General features: G+C 40.0%; 1 protein-coding gene across 4 annotated transcripts; it reads right to left on the bottom strand.

The window, feature by feature from the left end:
* Positions 1-4,568: 4,568 nt before the first annotated feature.
* Positions 4,569-10,717, bottom strand: LOC18421512 (C2 calcium/lipid-binding plant phosphoribosyltransferase family protein). Of its 4 annotated transcripts, none has more exons than XM_020661840.2 (4): positions 10,440-10,717; positions 8,302-9,991; positions 7,141-7,570; positions 4,569-5,941 (listed from the first exon to the last, which is right to left on the bottom strand). In XM_020661840.2, the coding sequence occupies exons 2-4, from the start codon at positions 9,897-9,899 to the stop codon at positions 4,985-4,987; spliced, it is 2,985 nt and encodes a 994-aa protein (XP_020517499.1). In that variant the 5' UTR covers positions 9,900-9,991; positions 10,440-10,717; the 3' UTR covers positions 4,569-4,984. The 4 variants fall into 4 exon arrangements, with proteins under 4 accessions (XP_020517499.1, XP_020517504.1, XP_020517492.1 ...); XM_020661845.2 differs by having other exon boundaries at positions 8,302-9,943; XM_020661833.2 differs by having other exon boundaries at positions 8,302-9,904.
* Between the last annotated feature and the right edge of the window lie 227 nt (positions 10,718-10,944).

Below are 10,944 nucleotides of genomic sequence, written 5' to 3'. Positions count from 1 at the left end.
TAGATCTAATCATTTTATCAAAATGAACGGCCTATGTTAATTGGGCTAAAAATAATAATTTCTATACTTTATTAAAAAAAAAAAAAATTGTGATTTTTCATTAAAATAAAAATAATGTATATTTCAAATTTTGGATCAAACAAATGGCTCTAATATAGTTTTTGAAGATTGTTACATTATATTATTATGCAACCGTTGCACGAACCCCACTAAACTTCATATGTGTTTTTCTGTACATGTCCGACTATCTTGAACTACTGAGAACTTTGGAAAGAATAATGATTAGTCTCTCACAAAAGAAGCTCTGTTTTGAGAGAATAATCCAACCCTCCTTCAATAAATTAGTAGTAGCTCCTCCGGTTCTATTGATGGTACTAGTAACAATTTCTTTTTGGGACATAAAAAGAAGTTCTTGTGATTTGCCCATAATTTCAAGCAGAAGTTCTTGTGATTTGCCCATAATTTCAAGCAGTTCTTGTGATACTTCTTGTTGCAAGTTTTGCAGGATAGCATCCTGGCTTTCTTACTACTCCCTTCACTTTCAATAGAGAAGCACATCCGATGCAGAACCGCTTTTGATGGTGCAAACATCAAATGACAAAATCGAAAGTTGTGTTTTAGTGGCTGTGCCTATAATGGCGTGTCATGTTCCTTCAACTATCAATGATCATGGATGCCTCAGTAGACTCTAATACGGACCCCTTGACATCTCAACCTTAATTACATGCTAAATTTTCCTCTTCGACCAAAAACAACTCGACTTCAATGGGATGAAGATGATTATAAATATAAAGAAAATGCAACGACACTTCTAGAAAACCCTGTTTGTGGTATTTGTATGACCCCAAAGTTTATACACACACTCTTCATCTCAATAATCAATCTCAAAAAAATAAAAAAGTTCAATTTGAACCTTAGATATGGTCAAAATGAGTCCCCTCAAAAAATGAATATAGACTCTTCATTTTGTAAATTTCAAGATCTTAGTATTTATAAACTCAAAATCTTTTTTTTTTTTTTAACATTATTCATCTAGTGATAATGAAGTCATTCAAATAAACTGGAAAAGAAAAAAATTATTCTAAAGCCTAGATCTAAGCATCTCACCAAAATAAATAGCCTATGTTTATTGGGTTAAAAAATACATTATAGGTTGTGTTTTAAAATTTTTCTTTTCTGTAATTGTTCATTATAATAAAAAGAATGTATATTATAAAATTTGAATCAAACAAATAGCCATAAGGTGGCTTTTTAAAGTTGTCGCATCATATTACTATACAACGATTGCATGAAATTATTGCTATATCTTCAATGCATTTAGTGATCATCTGTTTGACTTGTACCTTATGACTGCCCTAACCTATAGAAGCCTTATAAAATAAATACGCATTAGAGGATGCTGATAGAGATAATATTTTTTAGTAAATCAATACATTGACTTCAAAATCTACATTGACAAACTAATTCTTACATAATTGCTTGTTTCAAACCCCCGACTGTGAAAAGAAAGTGTATATTTTGTATCGAGTTAATATAAAAAGTATATACTGCAATCAGTATTATGGAAACAGCTGATAGAATGTATGTACTTTATTAATAGTTTAGGTATCTATGATTTAGTTTTTGTTATTGTCATTTGTATTTTGTCTATAAAAGACAAATCTGTACATTCATACGATCAATGTACACTGAGTCTTTTCAGAGAAACCCAAAACTCTTCACACTAGCAAAGTCTTCAGCGGCGCAACAATGGCCTTCTTTTAGTTTCCCCGAATAGTTAAAATTTTTGGGGATTCAGATGTACGGGTTTATTTGGATATACGAGTCTACCAAACATGTGTACGAACTTTTAAAATTTAGTAACTTGGAATATAAAAATATTCAATTGTTATCAAACAGACCCTAAGGATGGAGACCAACTTTTTGTCTTTGTTGAGGATTTTGAGGGCATGCATCTGCCCCAATTTTTCGAGCCAGGTTCATTGCCAAATTCTAAGAAAGGTGTAGTTTCTAAAAGGTTGCAACCTTAAACAATTAAATAACGGCACACCTCAAAAATTTATCATAACATGTAATTTTGGCGTAAAACATTATTAGGATTATCTGAAAATCTGTTTTAATATCAAATTATAAAATTTTGAACTCCATAAATGGTTAAAATCAAGTACATTTATAAACATATGAAAATCTTGAAAATGATCTACATAATGTTTTGCAAGATGCATTATTTATGGAATTCAAAATATTTTTCTTTTTCTATATTCATAATATCGATGTCGAGATAATCAATTAAAGAGTTTTTCAAAATTAAAACAACATTTTCCAATAGATTTTTTAAGTGCATATTTGATTCTACATTTTAAGGTTGCAATCTTATATAAGCTTTTATTCTAAGGAATAAACAGATTATGCGGCAGTAATTGGTGGTGCATTTAGGGTTACTGGCTTTTGGGCTGGGGGTAAGGCCTAGAAAATTTCCGGTCTGGTCCATGACAACACTTACCCGCTCCAAGCCCAAACTGAATTCTATTTTAAGGATATATATTAGTTCTAGAGCTCAGGGGTTGGGTTGGGGCAGCCCTAGCCCGAGTTTGGCCGGGTTATTAGGCCGAAGCGGACCTAGCCCTGTTCGATCTTGACTAGGCTAAGCCTAATAAAAAATGAAAAAGAGTAAACAAAACAAATATAGAAATAGAATCGGGCCAACCCATGGTCTAAGAAGGGTGATGACCTTAAACTTTTTCTTAACCCCATCCCATGCTCGGGTAAAAGGGCATGGTTGTGTTAAGTAGGTAGCCGAGGTAAATTTTTTACCAAAACTCAACCGACCTCAGTTAATTGGAAAAATGTTAAAATGATGATGATGATGAATCGGGCTGGCCCAACCCTATACATGTGGTGGCCCAGCCCTTTGGCTACATTTTGTGACACATACCCTATTATTTTAGCGCCGAGCTGGCTGGGCTGCTGCGATGAGCCTATTGTCAAACATATATGTTAAATACCTTTGTCATATTTATAATGGCCTAGCTGGGTCACCATGGGTTGTTTAGGCAAAACTGGGTTCGGGCCTCATTGGCATGAATTTGGCCGGGTCAGGGCATTCCCTTCCCTTCACTGTTTGGAGCCTAAATACATTTAGGGCCATCTGCCAGTCATACGGTTCAAAGGGAAAAGAACCAACTTGTATGGCAAATCTTGGAGAACCACGTTTTCTCTTTCATCAATACCCGGCGCCTGGGTGCATTGAGCGATGGTATATCATTAAGAAGTCAAGATATGCTTGCAACGATAAGATTTGACTAATTGGTTTAAGGGTGCAGTTTGTATAGAGCCTAGGCTTTAATCAATCAAATTAGAGTCTACCTTCAAATAGTGTCAAGAAATGTGGTTTCAATACTGAAAGTATTTATGATAGCTTTAAAATATATTTTCAACTTTGTTTATAAAGTTTAAAGCTTCAAAAATAGTGTAGATCGACATATTTATGAAAACTTGATAATCTTGAAAATTGATGGACAAAAAATGCGTTACAAAATACACTATTTCCCAAACTTGAAATTCATTTTTTTCTAATGTTCATACATCTTGATGTTGAGATGATCAATTTGAGGATATTTGGGCATCAAAACAACCTCTTTTAGTAAAATTTTTGAGGTTCGTTCAAATTTGATCTTTTAAAGCCTCAACTCTATATAAACTTTTCCCTTGATTAAATGCCTAGGAAGGGGTGTGGAGCTACAAATAAGCATCCAACGTTTCAACGGCCAATAACTCTTTTCCATAGTTATCCAAGTTTTATTTATATGCCCAATTTTAAATCCATTGTGCAATTATTTTCCCCTCATTTTGTTTCCGCCTTAACGGACTAATATCCAATGATAAATTTGCCTTGCTAAGTTGAAAAATCCATATATGTTGACATTGCCTTAATGATCTCCATGTTAGAAATTATATATAACTAAAAAATCAAGATTGAAATCATTTTCAGGAATAGTTCATAAATGGGATGCGGTTTGCATAGAGCTTAGGCTCTAAACAAATAAATTAGAGCCTACCTTCAAATAGTGCCGAGAAATGTAGTTTTAATATTGGAAATCCTTGTGATAGCCTTAAAATACATTTTCATCTTTATTTATAAAGTTTAAAGCTTAAAAAATAGTGCAGATCGATAGATCTATACAAATTTGAAATCCATTTTTTTGTAAAAATTACAAAATATACTATTTCTAAATCTTGAAATCCATTTTTTTGTCATGTCCATGCATCTTGATGTTGAGATGATCAATTTGAGGATAATTGGGCATGAAAACAACCTCTTATAATGAAGTTTTTGAGGTAAGCTCTAATATGACTGTTTAGAGCCTCAACTCTATATAAACTTTTTCCTTTTGAACTGGCAAGTGGGTTTTTAAGGTATCACAGGGAACAGTGGGAACGGAAGCCGAAATGTGCCAGTAATGAGGTTGGGACTCAAAAACACTTTGACCCACATGCGAAGCCCAAAACGAAGCATGCATTTTTCAAATTTTATGAAAGTAACTTTCCCAACGGTCATAATTCTCACCTTGATTTTGAAACTTATTATATAAAAGGAAACGAATAATTGAATTACAAGAATATCCTAATTTTCCCCATTAGCCACTAAACAACAAAAGATGAAAGACTAACGACTTCAACGCCCATCTAGCCAAACCGGTGCACTTTGACAGAGCCCAAAACCGGCCCCGCAACATCATTGGCCACAGATTTTAATCGCCTAATCCGACAATTAAGAGTCGACATTGGCCACATGATTCACCAGAGAGAGAAGGGCAATGTCATTTGATTTTGTGATTGAACCGCCGTTGAAGCAATTGCAACTTCAAAATCTTGTCAAAAAACACATGTAACCCCAAGTAGTCCAACGCATTCCCCCAAAAGCTGCTCTTTGCTGAATTGCATTATAAAGCTGTTGAAATAGTCACGAAGCTATTGGATAGGATCAAAGAATTCGGTCGGCAAGTGATGGAAATCGTTGGAAAAAGTTCAAAACAGCCGGTGGTGAGTCTCCTCTGAACCGAGGGTGCCTGAAGAAATAGAGCCCCAGTCCAATTGCTACTACCTTAGATGGTATAGCATAAAGCACACCTGAGACCCCCAAACATGCAACCACAAACATCAATGTGGCACGCGGGTCCCGCCAATCGAGCAATGCTTCGAGCCGCTCACCAAACCCTGCTGCCTCACCCAACAAGGTCTGGGCTCGCCCAGCGACTGCCCTCAGTCTATCATATCTCACCCTCACCACCTCAGCCGCCCTATTTGCAGGAAACCCCTCAAACTCCTCGTCAAGCTCATCTAAACTGACCAAATCAACACACGATAGCCGAATATCTATATTTTCAGGCAGGTTTCTCCTGTATCTGTACCTCCACACCCCAATAAAGAACAAATACAGGAAGAATGTTGGTAAGAACAGGTTAGGGAACAAGATGAGAATTACAAAGAGGACATGCACCAAAATGGTTGTATACGGTTGGCTCCAATATCTCACAGAGTCGAGCCAATGTGCTAAGGCTGCAAGCTTCGACAAGCTCGAAGCCAGTCTAAACCAGTGAGCCTTGGTCCTACGCATGCTCCAAGAGTTGGCGTCAGAGTCCAGTAAATAGTGGACAACTTCCGGACGGAGTGGGGGCTCTGAGCGAGAGAGGCGGACAGCGAGGGTGCGGGCAGCAGCATGGCGCAGGGCATCCGCAAGAGGGAGAGGGCGGGCATAATGCATACGGGGAAGAGGGGGAGTGAAGTAAGAAGCCATTAGGGCTGGATAAGAGGTGCAAGAGAAGCGCACTGCAAGCTCGAGCTCACCCATTTTCTTGGTTCCACCAGGTTGAAGCACTGTGAGTGTATAAGAATTCGTATATACCCTGTTTGTGTCTAGCGTAGAAAGCCGGATACGTACCTGAGAGAGCAAAATATTCAGGGATAGCAACCAAATAAAACCAGAAACCGAAGAGAAGCTAGTAAAATGAAAGTGAGGGGCTTGAGCTAGGTAACTCAATCAAATCTCTTTTTTTTTTTCATTATTTGCACAGAACTGTAGTTGCATAAATGTTGTTGTGCATAAAACTTTAAAACTTCAAATTTACAGTGCAGAATTCTTCCAAGGATTTAGTCTCTGTTTTTCTAAAACTAATGGCCCCTTTGGATGCTGGTTGTTTTTAGTAGGTTTTATTAATAAAACATAAGCTTCCTCAAACACAGCCCAAAAGCAAGTTTTCCCAAAACTTGTGCTTTAAAAGCCTGGTCTTTCCTTTTAGGCAAATAACCCTTAAAGAGAGAAATTGCAAACTTCTTAAAAAACAAATTACATGAAAACCACAAGGAACACGGTCGATGCGTCTCGGGTTCGCCTAAAGCCAAATGACCCCTTAAGGGGAAAACTTATTTCATGTTTCCAATACGCTCTGGAAAAAAAAGATAAATAATGTGAAAACCAAAAGGAAATCGTTTGATGTGTCCAGACTGCACCGGTTGTTGTTGCGGGACCTGCTGCACCATCCATTTATATTATAGATGGTGCAGATTTTAATTTCAAATTTGATTTTTAGGCACAGTTTTCACTGACCATGGTGCATATTTTAATCTCAAATTTGATTTTCAAGCGCAGTTTTCACTGTCCAATACAAACTAAAGGAGCAGGTGTTAGGGCCTCCAACAATAGGTGCAGTCCGGTTCCAATCCACCAAAATATGGTCTAAAAGCAATGATTTAAAAACAGATCGGTGACATAGGATTAAACATTCAAAAAATTGATCTGGACTGGTGAATCGGAGGTGCATGTCGCCATTTTTTTGGGTGAAAAAAAAAAGTGAACCAAAAAACAAACACGTGAAAAAATAGTGAACCAGACAAAAACCGATATAGATCGGTGAATCGACGATCATAATTGTGTTTTACTAGAGAGAATCGTCGTTTCACCGTTTAATTTTATTTTAAACTCAACTGTTTTTCTATACATATATAAAACAAAAATGGAGAGACCGATCCCAAGTCGGACCGGATGACCCAACTTACGGAACCCAAATGAAAAGACTGATTCCCGAATCGGACCGGATGACCCAACTTTTAAATCACTTGTCTAAAGCAAATTGTACTAACCTTGCCTATACGTGTGTCCTTAGAAGCTCCCTTTCCTTCATCTTTCCCATACTGTGCATTATCAAACACGCCGAGAGTAAGAACCGTAGACGGATCGTACACCTCCCACGTATACTGTTCATTCCACCTTGGGCTAAAATTGTCCAAAACGGTCCTTGTCCGTACCCACTTGGTTCCGTACTTAGCCACGCAATACGCATCGGTGGTGCCACGTGTCCCGTCCATGGTCTTTATCGGCATGAGATTGGTCGCCCCCAAAATGCCCAGCTCCAATGAGCCGATCGGCGGCTTCCAAAGCTGCTTAGCCGAGGCCCGCGAGTCGCTAACCAAATGAGGCGGCTCATCTAACACGTGGTAACCACCCTCTAAGCAAGCTCGCACGTGTATACGGCCTGCATATGCCTTATTCTCATCTGAGCCAAGGTTATACCTAATATTCAGAAAACCAATGTTAGTTTCCAAGGTTCAAACTGCAAAAACCAATGGAGAGTCCACATGGAGACCTGCCAATACCGTAATATAATGTTTCTGGGTGTTTTAACACCAACATTGATGTGAATAATCAGGGAAAACAGAAAAAAGGCACAATATAGGTACACAATGGGTAATTTTTGAAAAAACGAATAAAATAAACAATTAAAGAACCTATTTCACATACAAGGTTTCCCAACATTGACCGTTATTTTCATTTTTACTGCCTTTTTTTTCCGAAGACACACGGTGCCCCGCATGAGCATAAGAGCCATTCTCAGTTAGAAGTGGACAATTTTATGACTCCCACTCTCTCAAAGTCACAAAAACATGAAAAAAAAAGAAAAAAGTAAAAACGAAGGAAATACCAGTAACTTAATTTACATATTACGGATGATCATTAAAAATAACAAAGACAACAGGGCTTCAAACAACGGAATCATGAATAAAAAGAGAAAAAAAAAACAAAAAAACAAAAAAAAATTGTTTTAAACAACAGTATAACGGATGTGCTTTGAAAACAACGAGGATGACAGGGCTTAAAAAAAAAACCACAATTAGAATAACATGAATCAAAAGCAAAAATACGAAACAACAAAAATTGTTGTAAATAACAGCATAACGGATGTGCTTTGAAAGTAACAAAAGCAACGGGGTTTAAAACAAAAATAACGGATTCAAGTTGCTCACCATTTCGACTTGGGCTCTTCCCGCTCGTCGATCCTCCTATCAAGGCTCGCCACGTGGATCTTGGCCTTCCCAACCTGCTGCCCGCTAGGTTGGTCCTCCACGCCGACTACCAAAAACGGCTCAAACGGCTCGGCTGCAATAAAAATCAAGTCTTCATTCCAGCTTGGGTTCGGCGCGTTAGCCGACAAGCCGACACTCTTAACCGTCTTCAGAACTTGGGGACCTAGCTGGGCCCGAACGTAAAGCTCAGGGGCCCGGGCCTTTGGTTCGGGCGTGCTGGGGAACTGAAGGTCCTGGGTTTGGATGACCGTTAGGCGGAGGTACCACAGCTTCGGAGCGAGGTAGACCTTGGCTCGGGTATGCACCAGGAGGCCGCCGGAATCCGATTGCCAAGCAGCCGGGAATGCCTCGTCCGCCTGAGTCCCATACCAAACAGCGAGCATGACATCATTTCCTGGCAAGGCGACGTCACCTTCCGGAAGCCCTCCTTCGAGCGTGTACCACTGAGGGGCCAAAGGGCTATCAGGAGGAACCCTCTTCGGAATCTCTTGCAGATCGAACGACACCGTACCCAGGCAGGTGTCGGTGGCTGGAGGAGTGTCCTTGGGTGTGTCAGCCGCTGCGTCGGGCTTCTTCTCTTCGTGTACCGAGACCTCGAGGCTCGCCGAGTTGAGCTTCTCTTTCTGGAAGGCGAATACCTGATCCCACTCCGTGTTTTGCACGGTTCGAGTGCTTACACTTTGAGTACCTATGCCCAGCTTAGCATACAGACACGGTGTCGAGCCATTGTCTGCAGTCCTCTTCGCCTTTACGACACGCACGTATAGATACGGCATGCGCTCTACAAGATCGTATGCACCCCTCACACCGTCTCCTATAATTCGAGTCTGTAAGGTGTTCACGCCGGATACCGTTTTCGTGGTGGCCAAAACTTTCTGACTTGCATTTTCTGGCGACTTTTCTGGTGGCTTTTCATGCGGTTTTTCTTCCTCCTTCTTTGAATCTTCGGCCTCTGGCGCCGGCTTCTCGCTGGGATCTTTGTTTTCCGGTGGCTTTTCCTCTTCTTTGGCTGGGGGTGCCTCCTCTGTCTTTGCTTTTTCCTGTGGTTTCTCCTCTTCTTTGGCCGGTTCTGGAGCATTTTCTGGCGGTTTCTCTTCTGGATTGGACGGAGCTGGAGCCTTTTCTGGCGGCTCCTCATCTATGTAGTAGACCTTTAACCCTAACTCACCTTTGATCTGAGAGAAAACGCTGCGTTTCTCTAAGGGAAAGTAGGTGAAACTTTCAGATCCAATTTTAGGGAAAGAATTACCTGAAAGCTTGACCTTCCCTAGAAATGTGCTTCGTTTTCCGGTCTTCTTGTCGTTGTAGATGTTGAGTTCTAGGGTTTCAGAGGCCATAGATTCGGGATCGTTTACGAGGAACTCGAGCTTCTCATCCCATTGAGGGTTGAGCTCTCTGAACTTCGTTTTAGTGCGTCTTCTCTGGCCATCGAAGTCCACCTGAACATAAGGGCTCGAGGTTCCTTGACCGTCTTTCGGCATCAGGTTTCTAGCTTGACTTATTTCCACCACAAGTTTCCGGTGACTGCCTTCCGCCATCTTGTCTGGCCAAATTTGCAGGTTTCTGATTAAAATAGTGATTTCTGGCGAAGAACAGTAGGTTTCCGGCCAAAAATATCAGGTTTTCTGGTCTGAAGGATTGTTTCAGATCAAATCGGAAGTTTTGGATAGAAATATTAGCACATTAACTTTCCAGATAACATTGAATTGACGATTTACTAATTAAACTTCAAATTTTCTCGTCAATAGAGCGATTTCCAGCAGAACTCCGGAAAAAAAAACAAAAAAAACAAAAACCCCAGTTTTAAGTCAGAAATCGCTGATTTTCTATCTTCAAATGATCAATTCAATCCAAAATACAAACTTTTTTTTGTGTTGCATTCAAAACACAACTTTCAGGCCAAGAAAGTGAGAGTTTCCAACCAAAATCAGAACTTTTGGGCGAAAAATGAAAATTTCCTGCTAAAACCTCAAACTTACAAACTCGGGCAAATTTTGAAATTTTCCGGCTTAAAAGCATGGGCTCTGAAATTTTCCGGCCAAAAGAAAAGCAGTTTTAACGGCTAGGGTGGCCCCTACCTCGAGTTGCTTTCCGGCTAAAGCTTCAAACTTTTGACTTAGACTCCGGCAAAGACCGAAAGTTTCCGGCCAATAACCACCGGCTAAGAATTTTCCCGGCCAAAAGTGAAGCAGCTTTAACGGCTCGGCGGCCACGAACTCAAATGGCTTTGAACTTGCATATTTTCCGGCATCAATAAATTATTTCCGGCCGGAGAAAAAGGAGAACTTTGAATACCGTTATCGGCGCAAAGGAGAGTTCAATTTTTCGACGTTAATGATCTGAAAACTCAACCAGTGTTTTTCAAGACTTAAGGGGCCACGCCTTATAAGGTGGAATGGGGAGGTGCCACATGGCGTGCCATGTCATAGCACCACGTAGGAATGTGGTGGGGACCATTGTTTTGCGGGCCCGGCAGCGTTGTTTGTCTGAGCGAGACAGGCGCTGGTGCAAATTTGGTGTGATTTGGAGGCTGGGAAGGTGTGAATGCAGATGACCGTTTGAGGGGTAAGTACTCTCTCTCTC

Source organism: Amborella trichopoda, chromosome 3, assembly GCF_054954075.1.
Source record: "Amborella trichopoda isolate Santa Cruz 75 chromosome 3, AtrichopodaSantaCruz75HAP2 v2.0, whole genome shotgun sequence".
NCBI classification, from domain to species: Eukaryota; Viridiplantae; Streptophyta; class Magnoliopsida; order Amborellales; family Amborellaceae; genus Amborella; species Amborella trichopoda.
This window is presented reverse-complemented; position numbering and strand designations above follow the sequence as displayed.